The sequence below is a fragment of the Astatotilapia calliptera genome, chromosome 12 (assembly GCF_964374335.1).
Source record: "Astatotilapia calliptera chromosome 12, fAstCal68.1, whole genome shotgun sequence".
Classification (NCBI taxonomy): domain Eukaryota; kingdom Metazoa; phylum Chordata; class Actinopteri; order Cichliformes; family Cichlidae; genus Astatotilapia; species Astatotilapia calliptera.
In genome coordinates this window covers 4,382,751-4,402,255 of record NC_137433.1, presented here as the reverse complement: position 1 = coordinate 4,402,255, position 19,505 = coordinate 4,382,751, and the positions used below count along the sequence as shown (strand labels likewise).

At 39.3% G+C, this 19,505-nt stretch overlaps 1 protein-coding gene and 1 long non-coding RNA gene across 3 annotated transcripts in view; both read right to left on the bottom strand.

Annotated features, from left to right (window-relative positions):
* Positions 1–821: 821 nt before the first annotated feature.
* LOC113033740 (uncharacterized) lies at positions 822–1,627 on the bottom strand. Its single transcript, XR_003274080.2, has 3 exons — positions 1,488–1,627; positions 1,340–1,410; positions 822–960 (listed from the first exon to the last, which is right to left on the bottom strand). It is a non-coding gene; the product is annotated as an uncharacterized LOC113033740 (long non-coding RNA).
* Positions 1,628–5,076: 3,449 nt separating this feature from the next.
* The window catches only part of piwil2 (piwi-like RNA-mediated gene silencing 2), a 28,169-nt gene continuing 13,740 nt past the window's right edge, over positions 5,077–19,505 (bottom strand). For both annotated transcript variants that reach the window (XM_026188350.2, XM_080308735.1), the window contains exons 14-24: positions 18,592–18,684; positions 18,021–18,161; positions 17,587–17,700; positions 16,620–16,808; positions 13,417–13,518; positions 13,158–13,274; positions 9,242–9,330; positions 8,508–8,613; positions 8,050–8,303; positions 7,491–7,598; positions 5,077–5,595 (exon numbers count right to left, since the gene is read on the bottom strand). In XM_026188350.2, the coding sequence (XP_026044135.2) occupies positions 5,439–5,595; positions 7,491–7,598; positions 8,050–8,303; positions 8,508–8,613; positions 9,242–9,330; positions 13,158–13,274; positions 13,417–13,518; positions 16,620–16,808; positions 17,587–17,700; positions 18,021–18,161; positions 18,592–18,684 (1,470 nt within the window). In that variant the 3' untranslated portion in view covers positions 5,077–5,438. The remainder of the gene's footprint in view (positions 5,596–7,490; positions 7,599–8,049; positions 8,304–8,507; positions 8,614–9,241; positions 9,331–13,157; positions 13,275–13,416; positions 13,519–16,619; positions 16,809–17,586; positions 17,701–18,020; positions 18,162–18,591; positions 18,685–19,505) is intronic.

Below are 19,505 nucleotides of genomic sequence, written 5' to 3'. Positions count from 1 at the left end.
TTTTTCAGCGTTATTTTGTTATCGTTTTTATCGTTAACTCGGTTTTCCTGGGTCTTTTCACGTGTGTTATGAATAAATCATTTTTTTTTGGTACCGGTACTAGTTTTATTTTGTTGTATTTATCCGCGACACCTTAAAGGCCGGTCCGTGAAAATATTGTCGGGCATAAACCGGTCCGTGGCGCAAAAAAGGTTGGAGACTGCTGGTCTACATTAAAGCATCTGCAAAGGTACAATGTCCAACTCAATGCGGTTGAGAAAAATGAAAAGGTGGGTGTTGTGAGCTGGAAAGTCAAGGTGCTACTATCGTCCAATCTCCTGGCTGGCTCTCCACTTGTAACTCAATCTGTACTTACACCAAAGCATTAATGCTTGGAAATCAGGACTGTCTGTATCATCAATTTCACCACAATGTTTTAGCCCCCCCCCAAAAAAAGAAAGAATCACAATTTGTATAGAAAGAGGTTACAAGAATTGAAATGTGTCCCAAAACTCTGTAACCCATCAGAGGCTAGTTTTGTAAAGGAGTTTGGTAGTAGCTGCTCCACCATAGGAACAGTAAGACCTCCAGCACACAACGAACACCACACTCACTTAACATAGACACATTTATTAAAACACAATTTTAAACAATAACCCTTTTCTTTTACTGTCTTTCCACTCAGTGTTCCCAAAAAAACAAAAAAAACCAAAAAAAATTTATCAAGGTCCTTTGGCCAAAAAACAAACAAACACCTGAGCTCAGGGAAAGGTAAAGTGCAACGTTGGGGCCCTCCAATTTGTTCCTACCACCCTGTTGGAACAGTGTAGTATCCAGTAACAGCATCCAGAAAGCAGAAGCATCCACTTGCAGCAACGACCATCTACCAGGTAGGATGTTTCAGTGGAGTCATCAGATGAGGAACATCATCCAGTAGGAACAGGATACCAAAGGAAAAACCAGCCTACACACACCCGGATGCTGGAGAATTAACCAAAGCATATTCATGACTTCCAGTATCACTAACGGCTCATCTAGCAGTCTCAACATCAAAAAAAATACAGGCTTGTTCATGTAAAAAAAAAAAAAAAATTCTTAGGCATAAACACATCAACTCGGTAATTGACCTTGTATCGGCCGCCATATTATGAGGGTAGCCAGGCTTGCTTAGCCGCTAGCTTGCTAACATTCAGCTAAGCTCATTCACACATTCTAGAACATTTAGCTTTCTTCCTCAACAAAAAAAAACAAAAAAACAAACAAACAAAAAAAAAACATCCCAGCAGTTAACTTGACACCTGGCTGCAGCATAAAAATGGACATAATATTCAATGTAAACATGAGCTCCAAGCTAACTCACCAGAGGAGTTGGTGTAATGGCGGATGCTTGTCGGACTCGGCTCAGCGCGTACCGCTTCATGATTTCTCTCTCTAACAACACATTAAAGCATCAGTTTTAAGTACAAATGTTTTGTAAACCTATCTACAGTGACTGGTGTTAAATGTACCCAGGTTTCCAGATCGCAGAGGGCACCAGAACAGCATGCATCTCACCAGATCGACGGGAGGAAAAGAAGAAATTCTGCAGTTGGACTAGGCCTTTGCTCACGGCACTGTGATGCGTTCAATGACTGCCAAACAGTGTTGCCAACTCCTCAGTAAGGAAAATCGCTATTGGTTGTCCTAGAAGTCGCTAAATGATGTCATCGCCTAATTTGCATAATTGGCCATGCTAATGTTACATTTGTAGATCCTTGGACAGTACACCTAGTGCGTTAATCCAGCATTTTAGGTTTTTTTCATTAATTACACCCTGCAGGCAAAAAAATGTGTTCTCGTTTGATCCTAAGATGAATGTTCACTGCAGTTTACGTTTACGTGACCATGCGTGTGCAGGTTTTAGAATGCATTTACATTTTTATCATAGTTCTTCTGGACATGTTACATGTAATATTCAAAATCCACATCAGTCAGATATTACTGAACATGGATCCCAGTTTAAATTAATTTGTGGGTGCGATATATTTCAAAGAGAAGCGAATCATCTGCTTTATATAAACAATATCCAGTAAACAACACTTTCATTTATGTACATCTTTTTAAAACATTAGCTTTGATTTTCAAAAATGCAGAAGTTTCATGACACATGAATAAACCAGCTATGTGTGAGGATTTTTCTGATGACAGATGTTACAGACATCAACCATTATTCTCAAATGGCACAATGCAAATGTAAGTTTATGATGATGACTGAAACATCAAATTTTCCTAGGGTAGGGGTCAGCAACCTTTAACACCCAAAGAGCCGTTTGGACCCCGTTTCCATGGAAAAGAAAACACTGGGAGCCGCAATTACTTTTTGACATCTAAAATAAAAATAACTCTGTTATTGTTCTTTACCTTTATGCATAGGTATTAGAAAACAGTGGTTTCAATAAGTATCATTGACTGAACAATGCACAAGTAACTGGTGATAATTGAGGTTTGAACTCAGTTCTTAGTTATGTTGAATCGTTCTCTGCAAGCTACGACTGTAGAATGTGTTTTACTGACAAAGTATTTAGTCAGAAGGTGCTTCATTTCAACTGAAAACATACTCCAGCGTGTTTGTGTATCAGTTTTAGCTTTGTGGATAAAAAGAATCGTTCAACAAACAAAAACTTGTTTTGGCTTCAGTCTTAATGCCAGTCAAACGCTGTGGCTCATTCGGACTATTCCTCTAATTCTTGGTGATGTTGTCCCTAATGGCTCCAGCCATGAACTAGATAAGCAGAAGAAAATGGATAGATGGATCAAAGGATGATCCAAAGAAAAACATTAAAGGGCCTCTCAACAGCTTTCATTTATTAAATTTGTCTTTACTAAACAATTTCTGGTGTGTATTTGCATTGATACTCAGACAGCAGCTCACATGTCCTCTTTCTGTTTGTGGTGGAAGATTCAGGCAAACACATATATTGTTATTTATATGCAGTGTTTTACTTTTCAAACCATTTAGGCGTGTAAATGAGTTTCATGTATAATCTTATTTCTGTTCTTCGTTTAGAATCGTATTGTTTGGTCTGACCTATTTTTTTTCCAGCGGTAGAGACTAATGATGTTCAGGTGTGTGTAAAGTCCTGTATAAAGCAAGTGGGATTTTGCCTACCAGGTTGGTTGTTTTATGGTAGAATGGAGATGCCAGAAATAAAGTATACTTAAAAGGAACTTGACTAGTATGCTGATGCTGTTCACTTATCACCCTCTTTGATGTTTATCTTATGCTACCCGACAAGAGAACATGCTTTAGAAATCAAATCCAAAATTGAATAATTTGTTCTGAAAAGTATATAAACATATGTAAACATGTGTAAACACTTTGGTGAAAATAAGAAGAACTACATTTGAAAATGAATGATTGGAATCCAGACTTTTGACTTTTTTGGTTTTCCTCAACATTCAATCCTCTTAACATTTTTGTTTTCCAGCTTTTCTAGAGGGAAAATCATTTATTACATCACTGCAAGAAATCTGATGGCCAACTTTGTTGTTAAAACTGTTACAAAATCAGTTTTACCCCGGTTCTTTTATTCGTCGAAACTTCCAGAGACGGCACCGGAACTCAGTAGTCATTTCACAAAACCTTTATTCATCTTCATTTAAGCATGCACTTCTAGAAGGGAAGACGAGGCCGGTGTGTCCCTCTCCAAATCTTCACCCCTTTGTTAGTTACAGCCAGCTTTATAGAGGCGTCCCCATCATAAAACCCCCCACGGTGTGCTGCAAACTGTGTCTGTGTGCACGAGCACATGAATGCCTACATGTGCGCGTTCCCACGTGTCTATGTGAGTGCTCGTGTGTGACTGTGTACGCATACCTGTGTGTATGTGTGAGTGCACATGAGTGAGTGTGCGTGTGGATGTGTGTGCGTGACAGTTAAAACACTGTGGGTGTAGGTGACTCCCTAGAGGTCATAAAAACCCATCTCCCTTCCAGACCACAGTTATCCAGTTACAAATGTTGAGACCCCCACCCAAACATTCTCTGGGGAATTTCCACTCAGCATTAACTCCTCTCCGTTTTACTCTCACAGTTCAAGTGGGGGAGGGGTCTCCTACAATCTACTCGTAAGTTCATGACAGAATCAGGCCTTTATTACATTGAGGGCAGTGTCAGTGTCTCTACAATAGTTCTACATTCTATGTTAACACATTTCTAAACTCTAAAATAAGCTAAACACTCTACAATACTAATTACTGCCAGTCCACTCAGTCTTTCTTGTGCCGTGGAAGGTCTGTGGTAGTTGTTTAAGTACACAGTGAAGGGCAAATGATGCTGCTGTCTCCCTGTCAGCTGTGTTCTCTCATCTTCAGAAGTCTGGACTCGTGAGCCAACGTGCCAAATAAGAACTATCAAGTATGCATGTATGATCTCTTTACTTGGTACTGAGAGATGGCATCTAAAGGAATCGACTCTGGACTAAAGCAGTGTTTTAACCATTTCATTGTTAGCCCCGCTCCCTAACTCTGATGGGTGAGGTTGACAGATGAAATAAATTCATGGTGCAGTGCATCACAGTAACCATGGAAAAAATTAATAATCAACTGCTTCTAAATAATGAATGAATCAGTTGGTTTGAAATGAATTAACAGTTTATTTATATACTAAATACATTTATTTCCAATTTAACTCATGTGATTTAATGAATTTGACACTCATTATTTAATAATTGTTTATTTTAATTTTAGCACTCTTGACACTCCATAAATTACACGCTCAACTACTTGCTTGGAGATGTGTTTTTTTTTTTACAGTTATCTTTAAAGGAGAGTGTTTAGCACAATTTTCCATGTGCCAACCAATTACACATATATATGGAAAAAAAGTGACAGTGTAAAGTCAACATGACTATTGCTAGGATCACCATATCCATTCTTTCCTTTATGAATACTCATATCATATTTTTCATTGAATAATTTTTTTTTTTCATAATTATTCTCTATCTGATAAGAATTTAAAGTGTGAGAGTGATGGGGGGCATTTGGCTCTTATGTCTACCAGCAGACAGTTTTGTAAGTGAAGCATTAAAGGCTTAAATAAAAATAAAGAGACCGATCATGATAATGACAGCACCACACAAACAGGCTCGTGTTTTATTTAAAGATTTGAAATACTACAAGCTACAAATCTGTACAGCTGAAAGCTGAATTGGTGCAAACATTAAGAACGTAATTACTGAACGTAATTACTAAAAGACAAAAATGTGAAAACCCAGTAAAACTTCCTAAACTTAAACCACTTTCTTTCTTTTTTTAAATAACTGAACTGACCTTAAAATAAACAAACTCTTAAAATAACACTGATTATAATTATTACAATGTGTGCAACGATATTCTAGGTTATTAATGAATCCCTCATTAAAGTAAATGAGTTGTCATTAAAAACAGGTAACTGCCGTCTGCATCAAGGCAAAGAATAACTCAAAGGAAGAAGAGCTTGTCTGAGAGCTGGATGGCCGGCTCTGAGTGAAGGTACTGGCCAGACAGGAAAGCCAGTTTGTGGGCATATTTGCAGGGTGCTGGAACGCGAATGGTGCCGGGCCAGTTCCAGTACAAATGGCACATCTTGAAGGTCAACCTGGCAAGACACCAAATCAACAATGAAGTGTTTTTGAACTGTACACACATTCACAATAAATCCCAATTTGTGTGGAAGATACACAAAAAAAGAAATCACAGCAATACTTTGGAAAACAATAGACTCGAGGTAAATACCAGTGAGGCTTAAAATAAAAGGGGGGTGGTGGTTAATTACTTGAAAATGCATCTAGTACAGTTCCAAGATATAAATGTGTACAGAACCACTCAAACTCCTGACACACAATCTCTACTCAGCTCTACTCCATTTGTGTTTTTGCAAGTATGGTCTACTACTCTGGCAACAGGAAGGTTTTTTCCTTTTAGCAGGAGGAAACCTTTGGGCAGTACTAGGCTCAGGGAGGCTCAGCCATCTGCCAAGACCAGCTGGGGGATACAGGTCCAGACTAAACAGTAGAAGCTGATGTTTGACTGATTGTGTGTCTTACTGACAACTGGAGGCTGGGCAAAATTTGGATATCAAAATGCACGATTTTGCTACATCTTGGGACATGATTGGCACCAAAAATCTCTTTTTATTCAAACACGTATCAGCTCTGAACTGACAAACACGCTATAAACGCTATAAACTTATTGGAGATCTTAGGCTACGTTCACACTGCAGGCGAAAGCGCATCAAATCCGATTTCTTTGACCCTCTGCGACCCATCTATCCGATCATGGTATGACAGTGTGAACGGCACAAATCCGATATTTTCAAATCCGATCTGGGTCACTTTTGTATGTGGTCCGGAATCCGATACCTATCCGATGTTTTAGAAAGCGACTGCTGTTTGAACGGTCAGGTCGCATTAAATCCGTCTTTTACGTCACTGAGAGAAGACAGACGCCAATTATCAGCACCGGAGAAGACGTCGTGAACACTTCCTGACCATCCAGTGTAGATGTTAGTGAAACTGTTGGGAAGACAACGTGAACATTTTATTTGTACTGTATAATCTGCAGATTCTGACAGAAAGCACCGCTCCTCTAAAACAGCAATAAGGATCATTATTAGGTTATCTACATTATTATGTAAATAACAAAATAACTAAAAGCAAAAATTGGGAAACGTAAAGTCCGAAGTCTTTATATTAAGGGCCATCAGTCAAACAATACTGTTTGCTCTGGGTCTAAACAGAGCGCGTTGTGTGTGACGTCTTCTTTTGCGCATGCGGGCCGCTTTGAGCGTTCACAGTAGAGCACGTTTGCTGTCGCATTTTATTTGTAGTGTGAACGAGCAGACAAAAAAACACTTTGATCAAAAAATCGGAATTGAGCATTAAGACCTGCAGTGTGAACGTAGCCTTAGAAATTCAGACAAATCTGAATGACATGTACACAACATAATACAGTGAATAATACTTTGAGATTTTTACATACATAGGGCTACATCTTTCTACTTCACTGTGTATCGTACACAGCTGTATAACAGAGCATCACAGACTCACTGTGTAGCAGAGTTATTTTGCAAACCATATAAAGATTATGATTATGTACTGAATTATGACAGACCCTATGGCTCTTAGTCAGGTACAATGCTGTTTTGTCATGACAGATGCTCTGTGCAGTTCTGTGCGACTATCTTTACTTTTCTTCATGAGCTGCTCAAACTAAACAGACATTACATCATACAGACGTCAACTTTACTGTTACATCGTATTCAGGAAGCATATTTACAAACCAAATGGAGTAAGCTTGTGAGTACTTTTGTGTTTTTTCCCCTTTAGACAGAAGGAAGACTGCCCCGAAGATTTTCAATACTCTGCTTTAGTGGTGTGATAAAGGCTCTTTTTCTTACAGCTACAGCGATGACCTAAAAAAAACAACCTCAATCTTGTAATGATCAAATATTAAATCCAGATATTGCTTAGTGGAAAGGAAACTGGATCATACCTTTGCAAATGGTCTGGTGTGAGGTTTGCCGTGTTATATAAAGAGATGTAGTGTGTCGGAAGTCCGCAGCCCTGCCGAATGTGATGAGCCACCAGGTAGAAGTCCACCCTGAGCAGGGGGGAAACAATCACTTTGGTTTGGGAAACTTTACAGAATCGAAACATTTCCTCTGCTACAGCTGCCAGTACATCTGTCGTAGCAGTTTTGCTGTGCACATGTTTAAATTCACATTTCTCTCTCGTGTATTTTTACAAGATATTTTCATGAAATGCTGTTTACTACACATTAGCATCATCGCCTTTAAACTGAGCTGCCAGTGTAGACTACTGAAGCAGGTCGCCTGTGCCCTAAAGCTGGATTCAGACTAAAAAACAGCAACAAAAAACACACACACAAAAAGCAGGCCTCTCATCTTTAACAGCAGCACCGTGTTTACATTTACACATTTTGTGATCATTTCTCACATTTATAAAATGCTGCCTCAGAAACAAACTGACATCCAACAATCCTTCCAATTGGAATCAAACCCCTTGCTGTTATCGCCCCGCCCTGGACTAACCAATCTTTCTGGGTGAGGGTGTGATCCACGACAGTTCCAGGAGGGGGAGTGCCAAAGCTGTTTGCAGCCCAGGAGTAGAGAGTGGTGTTAATGCGCTTTTGTACCACGATGAAGACCAGCTTGGGCTCGTAGCTGGGGAAAGTCTCAAAGCATTTGATCAACTGTGGGATCTCGTACTGCTCCACCATTTTAAGCTGGCCGTCTGAGACACCATCTCTGTACACCACAATCTTTTCTGGCAAGTTGTGGTTTACCTGTTAGACATGCGTAACCAAAGTAAAGTTATACAAATTTAATACAGTAAATGAAAATGCATTAAACCCAGCAAAACTTGATAACACCCAGAAACAAACTACACTGTTGTTTTCATTATACTGCGTTCACTGATAGGTGAGAATTAGTGGTGCTTTACAGACAGGAGTCCTGAATCAGAACACATTTCTGAAGTGCATTTGTACCTCATAGTACTTCTGCAGCGCAGCCAGTAAGCAAACCCTGAAGCCATGGATCAGTTCCTCATTGGGGGTCTGGAAAATTACTCTGGAGTACCAGCGGGTCAATGAGCTGTAGGGAACAACACGCTGCTGTTAGGACGCATGCATAGTGCATCTCACCAATTCAAGGTCAAATAATTTCTCGTTTGTGCACTCATATGCAACGACATGAAAAGGTTTATTTGTCAAGGTGATGCAAAAATGCTTGAAAACAGTGAGTCACAGCATTGCTTTGCATTGTCTAGTAATGTGAAGTCAGTGTTTTGTGCACACTAACACTTTTTTGTGTGCTTCACATTAAATGTAATAATTCAACTATGGAGAAAATATGAAATCTAAAGAACGACTAGACAAAAAGAGGGAAAAATTGTAATGGCTTGTATTTGTACAGCGCTTTACTTAGTCTCTATGGACCCCAAAGCGCTTTACACTACATTCAGTCCACCCATTCACACACTGGTGATGGCAGCTACATTGTAGCCACAGCTGCCCTGGGGCGCACTGACAGAGGCGAGGCTGCCGGACACTGGCGCCACCAGGCCCTCTGACCACCACCAGTAGGCAACGGGTGAAATGTCTTGTCCAAGGACACAGTGACCGAGACTGTCGGAGCTGGTGCTCGAACCGGCAAACTTCCGATTACAAGACGAACTGCCAACTCTTGAGCCACGATCGCCCCTATGGGAAGGGAAGTTTACCTGTTCACGCTCGCGACAAACCCCATAACTGACTGATGAGACTTGCTGGGGTCGTGGTGGACATCAACTCCAACTACCATCAGGTTTTTCTGTTCAGGGGAGACAGGTTTATCATGTTCCCATGTTAAAAGTTCTGTAATGATGTTAAAATACATATGGCAGGGCAACCACAGACAACACATGATGTCTCAATCTAAAGGAACTCAAGTGAACAAGTGAGAAACATAGACGTTGAGATCGATCAGACTGGGTTACAAGGCCATTTCTAATATTTCAGGACTCTAATTAAACATGCTGAGTGTAAATATGTCAATATACAAATACATTAAAATTGGAAGAGTGATGAACCTTCACAGGAGAGGCCAGCCTACCAAAATTACTCCATAAGCACATCAACAACCTGTCCAGTGGATCACAAAAACAAAAACCCCCAGAATATCATCCAAAGAACTGCAAGCCTCAATCACCTCAGTTAAAAATCAGTGTTCTCATTCAGTTTCAATTTGCAGGGATCACAAAAACTGGACTCTGGAACAATTTTTCAAAAGTCATGTCTCAGATTTAACCTGCTCATAGTGATAAGCCCATCAGGGTGAGAAGAACGTTAGATGAAGGGATCCCATCACTCCCCTTCACTGAAGCCTTTGATTCTTTTTTGGGTACAGCCACCTCGAGTCCCTTGAACAGGTATTGTATGAATCTAAGATATTGCCATTATTATGACTAAAGCCCACCATACAACCCTGTGAGAAAAACATTATGACCTAGTGTTGCTTCAGCTGGTAAGACATACAAATTAGCAACATTCTTTGCCTGAAAGCTGAGGTCACCTGAACGAGACATCATTTCACACATGGATACTTCACCAGAGTCCAAACTTTAAGCCCACTGAGAATTCAAACAGTATAAATGGCATGTATATCTTGGTCTAGAAGAGTACGCGCAACAGTAATGATGGGAAAGACTGCTGATCTGACAGATGTTCTTTTCTTTCTTTTCTTTAACCTTTATTTAACCAGAAAGATCCCATTGAGATTAAAAACCTCCTTTTCAAGGGAGACCTGGCCAAGATAGGCAGCAGCGGGTGTCTCACAGTTACAGAAATTACTCAATTAAACACAGGCAGCAACAACACACATGCAAAAATAAACGAAAAATAAATAAATAAAATTCAGTAAAATTCAAATAATAATAATAATAAAAAAATAAGTTAAAATGACAACCAATCTAATTGAAATAGTTACATGTTATGGACTTGGCCTCAAGGATTCTTAGTTTAGATTTGAAAGCACTTAATGAAATGAATTCAGTCTTTTTCTAGTCGTTTGTTCCAAGCCAGGGGTGCTAAACGGACAAAAGCTCTTTTACCAAATTTAGTTCGGGCAAATGGAACAGAAAGCAACAAGTAACCATGCGGACCAGCATGCTCCATTGCAAGCAGGGAACATATATAAGAAGGTAGCAACCCAAGCATTGCCTTATATATAAAACTGTATAAATGAGAGCTCCTCTGACTTTCCAAAGCAGGCCATCCTACCTGAGAGTATAACTCACAGTGGTGAGTCTGAGATTTACGGTTGGTGATGAACCTCAGAGAAGCATGATACACAGAATCAACCATTCGAAGACACTGAGTAGAAGCATTCATATATAGAATATCACCATAATCCAGCACAGGCAAGAATGTTGCAGCAACAAGCCGCTTCTTTGTATTGAAATAGAAACACAACTTACTTTAGTTTTAACTTCAGATTTTTAACAAGATTCTCTACATGTGGTTTGAAGGTGAGCGCGTCATCAATCAAGATACCCAGATATTTATACGTGTAAACCAACTAGATTTTATTACCTTCAAGAGTGGTTACTGATGGGATTGTTTGGGCCCATATTTAGAAAACAACACGAGGTTTGTTTTGTCTGCATTGAGAACAAGTTTAAGCTGAAGTAATGAGTGCTGGACAGCAAAAAAGGCTTTCTGCAAGGAGTCAATGGCTTGGACAAGAGTTGAACCACAGCTGTAAATAACTGTGTCATCAGCATAGGAGTGCATGTTTGCATCTGGCACATTTAGACCAAGATTGTTTATGTAAATGATAAATAGAAGGGGGCCTAATACAGAGCCCTGTGGCACTCCGTTGTGCACTGTAACAAATTCAGAACATAGACCGTCGGATTTTATGCACCGAGACCGATTACTGAGGTAGTTTGAGAATAGGGCTGGGTTTTTATAATCTATTTATCGATTAAAATTGATTCTCGCTTGGATAACGTGAAATCGATTCATTAAAATCCTGAATCGATTTTTTAATATTAATTTATTTTGCCCGAAATGCCAGAATCTCAGGTGAAACCTCACAAATTTTCAACAACCACCAAACAGTAAAACAGTAAATGAGAGCAGGTACACGGATTCTGCACAAAGACGTAAACACAAAGCGCGGACCCGGATCAGAATCAGTGAGATGCGCCTTTCTCACCTGACGGCACGGACACGGTCGGGGCTGAAAGCCGACAGCTCGCTGGTTCTGATCCGTCGGCGGGTCCGCGCTTTGTGTTCACGCCCTTTTTGCGCTGATTCTAAAGCTCTTAGTTTTATCTCTCTCCAAACAATATTGACCGAACCAGCAGCAAAAGAAGATCCAAACTACGCTTCACATAAACATCGTCATGAATTCACTCTGACTTTTACTGTTTTGCTTCCACCAGGATGAAATCACACTTCATGCACAGCTCTCTTTCTCTCTCTCTGTACTTCAAGAAGTTTCCCATCTAAAAATCTGTTTTCTTCATTATTCGCTTGCTTGTTACGCACAAGTCTACCGTTGTTTACAGCGCTGTCGGCCACTGTTTTTTTTTCTTATTACATACTTCCGAAAAGACAACCTAATTTCTGCTGTTCAATACTGAACAAATTTAAACTTTTTAAAATTATGCAAAATGCAAAACGCTCAGCGGTCTCTAATAAAACCGCTGGAACGTCAGAGGTAACGTTCATATGTTGATTAATGGTTTTCTTTCGTTTTTGATCTACTGCAGAATATTTTTTATAAAATCCCAGGCCAGGAAAACCACCTTCATGTTTTTCTGTGTTTTATCTTCAGCTACTTTGACACAAAGGCATCTGCTGTGATGCTCACACCTTTGATAAAGTCTTGCGTGTGTCAGCTTCCTTTTTATAGATACAAAATTATGTAAATGTACTGATCTGAATTATAATATATCTGACTGTCAAAATTTCCCAGAATCAAATCGAATTGAATCTAATCGTGGATCGAATCGATTCTAGAAATCAGTGACGATACCCAGCCCTATTTGAGAACCATGCCACTACTCTCTCAGATAGTCCTCACTGAAGGAGTCTAAGTTTTAAAATCAATGATCAACAGTGTCAAATGCTTTTGACAAATCAATAAAAAGGGATGCAGTGTTGTTTCTTATCAAGTGCAACAGTAATATCATTTACTACACTCATTGCAGCTGTGATAGTACTGTGATTTTTCCTAAAGCCTGATTGATATTCAGATGTTACTGACATGCTGTACAAGGAGATTAGGCCACAGGAGGTCACTGCTAAAAAGGCTCGCTTTTGTGCTGACACGACTGAAACTTCACAGAGAATCTATAGGGTATTGTCAAGAAGAAGATGAGAAACACCCAATCCAGAAATAGAGAGGAGCTGAAAACCACTGTCAAAGTAACCTGGACCTCAATAACACCTCAGCAGGCCCGTGAGCTGATCGCCTCCAAGCCACACCACAACGCTGATGTAGTGATCCATGGTAAAGGAGCCCCAAAATAAATGAAGACTATATCTCTGTTATAAATAATTGAGCTGAGGAAATATCCTAACAATCCAAATGACTCCACTTCTGATATTAAACTGCTCAGCTGTCATCTTGTGTGTCATGACACTTACCAGAGGAACATTGACAGTCCACAGCTCTCCTCCTAACTTGCTGTTCATCTGCAGAAGTATCTTCTGTGCCACACTCTTCAACTTCTGTTGCTGGGAAATTGTGCGGACGTTGATGGCCTAATGACAAATAGGCGAGAGTGAAACAAACTTTCTTTTTTGGAAGAAAATATTTTCAAAATTACTATTTATGCATTTGTTAAGTTGTAAACATTTCATTCCTTTCCTCTAATGCTGAAAGAAGAGCACAAACATCACAAACCTGGGATGGGATGGGATTTTTAACACAGCACAGCTTCTTGATGGCACTGTAGAGATCATCTCTGTTGCCAAAAATGATGCAAACTACAAGCTGCAAATTGGGCTGCACACAGGAGTGAAAAGCTTGAGTATAGTGATCTTAAACAACATCCACCAAACATCTGAGCATTCACTGGTAATGACAAAGAGGTAAAAATACAGGAAAGATACAACAGACAAAGCACTGTTCTCTTTGATAGATTTGAACGTTTTAAGGTGGAAGCAGTCATCAAAAGATGGGTGCAGGATGGTCATTAAGGGATGGGAATGAAATGATTCTCAGTTGGAAAGCAGTCCCAACTGTGCAAAGAAAATATCCACCACACTGTTACACCACCATCGCTATTAACAGCTGACACATGACATGAGGGATGCTGTGTTTTTGCCAAATTTGGACCCTACCATCTCAATGTTGCAGCAGAAACTGATAACAGGCAACATGTTTCCAATCTTCTGTTTTCCAATTTTGGTAAGCCGGTGCAAACTGTAGCTCAAGTTTTTAGCAGACAGGAGTGGGACCCAATGTGGTCTTCGGTTGATGCAGCCCATCTACTACAGAGTTCAAAATGTTGTGCATTCAAAGATGCTCTTCTGCACAGCTTGGTTGTAACAAATGGTTATTTAAGTGACTCCTACATTTTTATCAACTTTTAACTGCTGCTCACCAGATATTTTCTCTCCTTCAGACTATTCTCTATAAACACATGAGACGGTTGTGTGGGAAAATCCCGATAGATCAACAGTTTCTCAAATATTCAGACAAGCCTGTCTTGCGCCAACAACAACAACTTTACCATGGTCAAAGTCCCTTAAGTTTCTTTCTTCTGCATTCTAGTGCTCAGTGAACTTCAGTAGGCCATTTAAGTATGCAGAGATGATCGAAATGACCATGGACTCAGGTGCTGCCATGTGATTGTTAAAGTAAATAATTAATAAGGCAATCAGCTGAACAGGGGTACTTCACAAAGTGGCTGGTGAGTGTGTGCACTAGGCAAGAAAAAGTTGGTGTTTGATGTATTTGATAAAGACATGAAAAGTACAACTGCTTGTCTGTTACACTCCATTTGTCCATCATATGCAATAACTTCACAAGTTCTGGTAACGCCAAAGGATACACAAACCTTTTCTTTGAACTGGAATAAACTATAAGGGGTTGTCAGTTATTTTATTGACAAAATATGATACGTTTATAAATGAAAATATATCCAACATTAGTATATGTGATTAGTGTGTGTGTGTGTGTGTGTGTGTGTGTGTGTGTGTGTGTGTGTATATATCTATATATAAAGGCTTGCCATCTGTGGAACACACTTCCAACCGATATCAAATTGATTACAGACATTAGATCCTTTACATTGAAGGTAAAGTGTGGTTAAAGGGAAATCAAAGTTGTAGTCATTTTAACTAGAGATGGACCGATCCGATATTACGTATCGGTATCGGTCCGATACTGACCTAAATTACTGGATCGGATATCGGAGAAAAATAAAAAATGTAATCCGATCCATTAAATATCACGAAAGCACCTCACAAAACTTGCAACGCGCCGTAACTCACCTCAGAACGTTAGCACGTCGGAGCAGTATGCATCACGTGATAGAGCGGCTGTGGCATGCGGGACCTGTCGGTGGTCTGGATAGCATGTGGAGCTTCGCTAGCAACCTGGCATTTCATCTCCGATAAAGTTATCCCGAGAGAAGTAAAGCAAGTGTGTAAGTCCATCTCTGAATGTTTGTAAAGCATTCCTGCGTTAAGCTTAACAAGCGACTGCCTCTCGCTCTCCGGCTGCTACTTCAATCGTGAAACTGCTTAATGATCAGCTGATTGGCTTTTCTGTCGGGAATCCGTGTCTCTTGTTTGTTTTTGGCCCACTTTGCACCAGAAAGAGGAAACCAGCGGCTGAACAACAGCAGCACGTTTAAGCTTGATCAGCTGTTGTTAGAATTTATTTAATATTACTTTCTACACCAGGATCTTTTTCTACAGCTGACGGCTGGTAACTGTGCAGGGGCGGATCTAGCAAAGTTTAGCCAGGGGGGCCGATAGGGCATGAACAGGGAAAAGGGGGCACAAAGACATACTTTTCTTTCTTATTCTCATTTAAAATGTCGAGCTTTTAATAAATAATTATCTGACACCCAAAGTTTTAATTTGATGCAAAATGAATAGAAGTCAATTACTGTATATAGTGACTATTAAGTCTAATATATATACCCTAGTAAGCTATAGTACTTTTTCCTTTGGGAAGGTACCATCTGTGCAGTCTGCAGTTCTGTTGAAGAAAGATGTTGAATCTATTTAATATTTCTTGAAAAATAATTGATTTCTGTGCATTTTTTTTCACACTGCATCAAATTAAGGTTGATTACGTCGATTAAGCATCATGAGGTGGAGCGTGAGGGGTGGTTCCCTATTTTTTATTTATTTATTTTTGTTGTTGCTGGGAGTTGGAACCCTATTAGTTAGGTTGCTTAATATGCTAAGTACTCTTTAAAATATCAGAATAGTGAGGATGGTGTAGGTTTAAGTTTATTAGATTGATCAGTATTGCTGAACTATGAAATATTTTTTTTGTATACAGGTATAACAGAATAGCTTTAGTGTAGTTGTTGTTTTAAACTTGAGTATGAACTTGCAGACTTGCAAAATGCAGCAAGATATTTTAAAAAACAGTTTTGTTGATTAAAAACACTATATCGGATTCATATCGGTATCGGCAGATATCCAAATTTATGATATCGGTATCGGTATCGGACATAAAAAAGTGGTATCGTGCCATCTCTAATTTTAACTAATAATTTTAATTTTATTTTAAATTATTGTCTATTAATTTGTAATTGTATTTATGATGTAATTTGGTTTTATGAAAATGTATGTTTTATTGTAAAATGCATCTAGATTGTAAGCCCAACAAGGGACAATTGTTGAAAATTAGCAGTAGCTATAAACCTGTGCGGTACATCAGTTTCATGTCTTGCACTTGAACTATGTTAAACTGCACTGTCCCCTTTAAATAAATAAATAAATAAATAAATATATATAAAAATCTTCACATTACTGTGATGGCATTCATATATTTCTAATGAATATTTGTGTAGTGAACTAAAAACCAGTGAAATGAGATTTATGAAGATTTCGTCAAACTAAACATTTTCTACATCATACCTGACTCGTGAGGTGCGAGTGGATGGTCTTGACATAAGTCTCGGTCCGATCATCCCTCAGCTCCACACAAATGGGTCGACCCATCTGGACCCCAATAGGTGTGGCCACCTTGTTAAAGGTGGAAACAAGCTCTTCAGCCTGTGCTGTACAGCGTCGAGGGTAGAAGACGGCCCAGGTTTTCAAGGGAATCTAAGAGTAACATGGATTGTTTAATGAAAGAAAGCAGTGGTGTAAATCAGCCATATTTGTATTATGGTAAAGTAACTTGTTCACACACTGACACTTTAGGAAGCAGTGTATTAACTGTGTATGCCGTTTTGTTCTTTAACTACTTTCAGTTGTTGAGGTTTCGTCTCTTCAGATTTATTATTCCCCAAGCGTCTCCATTTCCCCCCAAATCAGCTGTTTGTGTATAAACAGTCCCATCTTTCTCCTGTCTCTTGTGCATTCAGTGACAAAGGACAATCAGAAGTAGGACTTCATAAACTTTAGCAAACTACTGTCGCTGTTTAACTGTAAAAAGAATATTGCATTGTTTATAAGGCATCCTTAGCCTTATCACATTTTGTAGGTATGCAACTCTTAGCAAGCACACATAAAACAAGCTGGCAGAACTACAGATAAAATGTCTTTTTTTAGTTTACATTCTGAGGGACATTTTCATGTCCTATTTTAAAAACATAGTGATAACAAAATGACTCACTCATGATTTCCAATGTTTCAAATTCAGTTCCCAACTGAATGTAGCTTTTTTTTTTTTTTTTAATTTCCAAATTTTCATCACAGAGAGGAGAACTAACAATGTTTGACCAAACAGTTACATGTCATTATGCTTAAACATTAATGGTTTACAGCTGTTTAATTGTTTAGCTGACTGAACACATCTCTGGTAACCACCAGACAAGATCTGGGATATGAAACAGCACATTTATATAGAGCTCTACAGATAAGCATTCATAACACTTACAGAGCTGATTGAAGCATCCCTCACAACCTCTCTGGACCAAGACACATCAGCACCAGTGGCAAAGGATGAAGACTGCAGGCAGATGGTTTCAAAGGGAAGAGTTCTACCTTTGAGCTGCAAAAGAGAAAAATATTCATACTATATTGGGAAAAATAGAGAAAAAGAAACGTCCACAAGGAAAAAGGGCAAACAAGGAAGGAAAACAAAAAGGACAAGCTCTTACATCCACTTCTAAAAGAACTGTTTTTGTACGCATTATGTTTACTACCCAAAGAAATTAAACATGGCCTCAAGTCAGTCAGAATTTAGTACCGACATACTGAAAGGCTATAGCATGGCACTGGTTTCACTGTGCATTTCTCAGACAACTCTTGGGGAGAAAATAGCCCACGGGCTTTGAATGAAGGAGTTTTCTAAAGAGACAAAATTCCTACCATCAAGATTTCTGTGCCAACCTCCAGTCCCCAACCACCAAGCTCATTCAGACTTTCAGGATTGGTGTTGATGTTCTTCAGAAGTTGCTTTATTGAGTGAGTATGCTGCTCACCACTCACGTTAATGTGCATTGTCAAGTCCTAGAACATGTTAAAAAGAGCAATATTCTCTTTGAGCAGTCAGGTTTCCACAAGTTATTTTATTCATTACAATTACTTTCATGAAGGTTTTCAGACCAGAATTTGTTCTTGGAAATTTCCATTACTGACAATAATCATAAGACATCTTTGTTCTGACGGTTATGTTAGCAAAGCATTGCACTACCGTGTCGTTGTCAATGTTTACAATGGTCAGGCTCTTTCTCTGCTGTGTAGAAATCAAGTGTTTACACTCAAAGTTTAAACTAGCAAAATTTGAACACTTTAATATTGAACACTCTTAAGACAACTGATTTTTAAAATGCTATATGTTCTGTTTTCAACCAACATACACAGTGTGTATTAACACTAACATTAAATTAGATGGGCAGCTCCTAAGAGTAAGGAAAGTTTACTGACACATTAAGCTTACCTTCATAGCTCTGAAGTCCTTCCTCATTTTCTCAGGAATTCCGGTCATGAAGGAAAGCTCTGGGACTAAAAGGATCTCACCAGTGATGATTTGCTGCAACAAATGAACAATTAGTTGTTATAAAAACTCTTGAACTTAGTTTTTTACATCTTCGGTACAACAAAGCACAAGAGTGCATACAGCTGTGTACAGCTCTGCTTGACATGCATGCATTAAGATAAAGTTTTTATTCATATTTTTATTGGTTTTCACTTACTTAGCTTCATCCCATCTCACACAGATGTTGAGTCTTACATGATAACTAATCACCCAGGCTGACTAACCTCTAGGGTTGGGCGATATGCAAGAATCTTCCAACAAACAATCGTCAGCCAAATAATCGCCGATGGGCGAAATATTCAGGCATGCGCAGGCTTTTTGATGGTTGGAGCAACGTAATCATGCATGGACTGATTTGTGCGTTTACAACACAGAAGAAGTCCAAACATGGACGAAGTAATTTCCCAAAAAACATTAGCGCTGTCAGCGTTAACGCGGTCATCACGATTAACGCGATTAAAATTTTTAAACGTGCTCAACCCATCTGGAGCGCAGACTGAACAAACTTTGGACAAACTGCCCGAAATGTGTTGAAAGAGACATTTCAGGGATTGTGACTCAGTCTGCGCTCCAGATGGGTTAATTATTAATTGCATTAGTCATGATGACGGCGCGTTAATGCTGACAGCACTAAAAATATATAGTCGCCAATTTGAGATGAACGAGGTAAACCTACGGATGTAACCAAAGCAGTGTGCCAGTTGTGCAGACGTCTAGTGCGAGCAAAGTACTCAAACACGACTAACTTGCATGAGCATGTATGTGTCCACCATCCGGCTGAGCATGCTAGGCTACCATCAGCTTCTGCAGCTCCA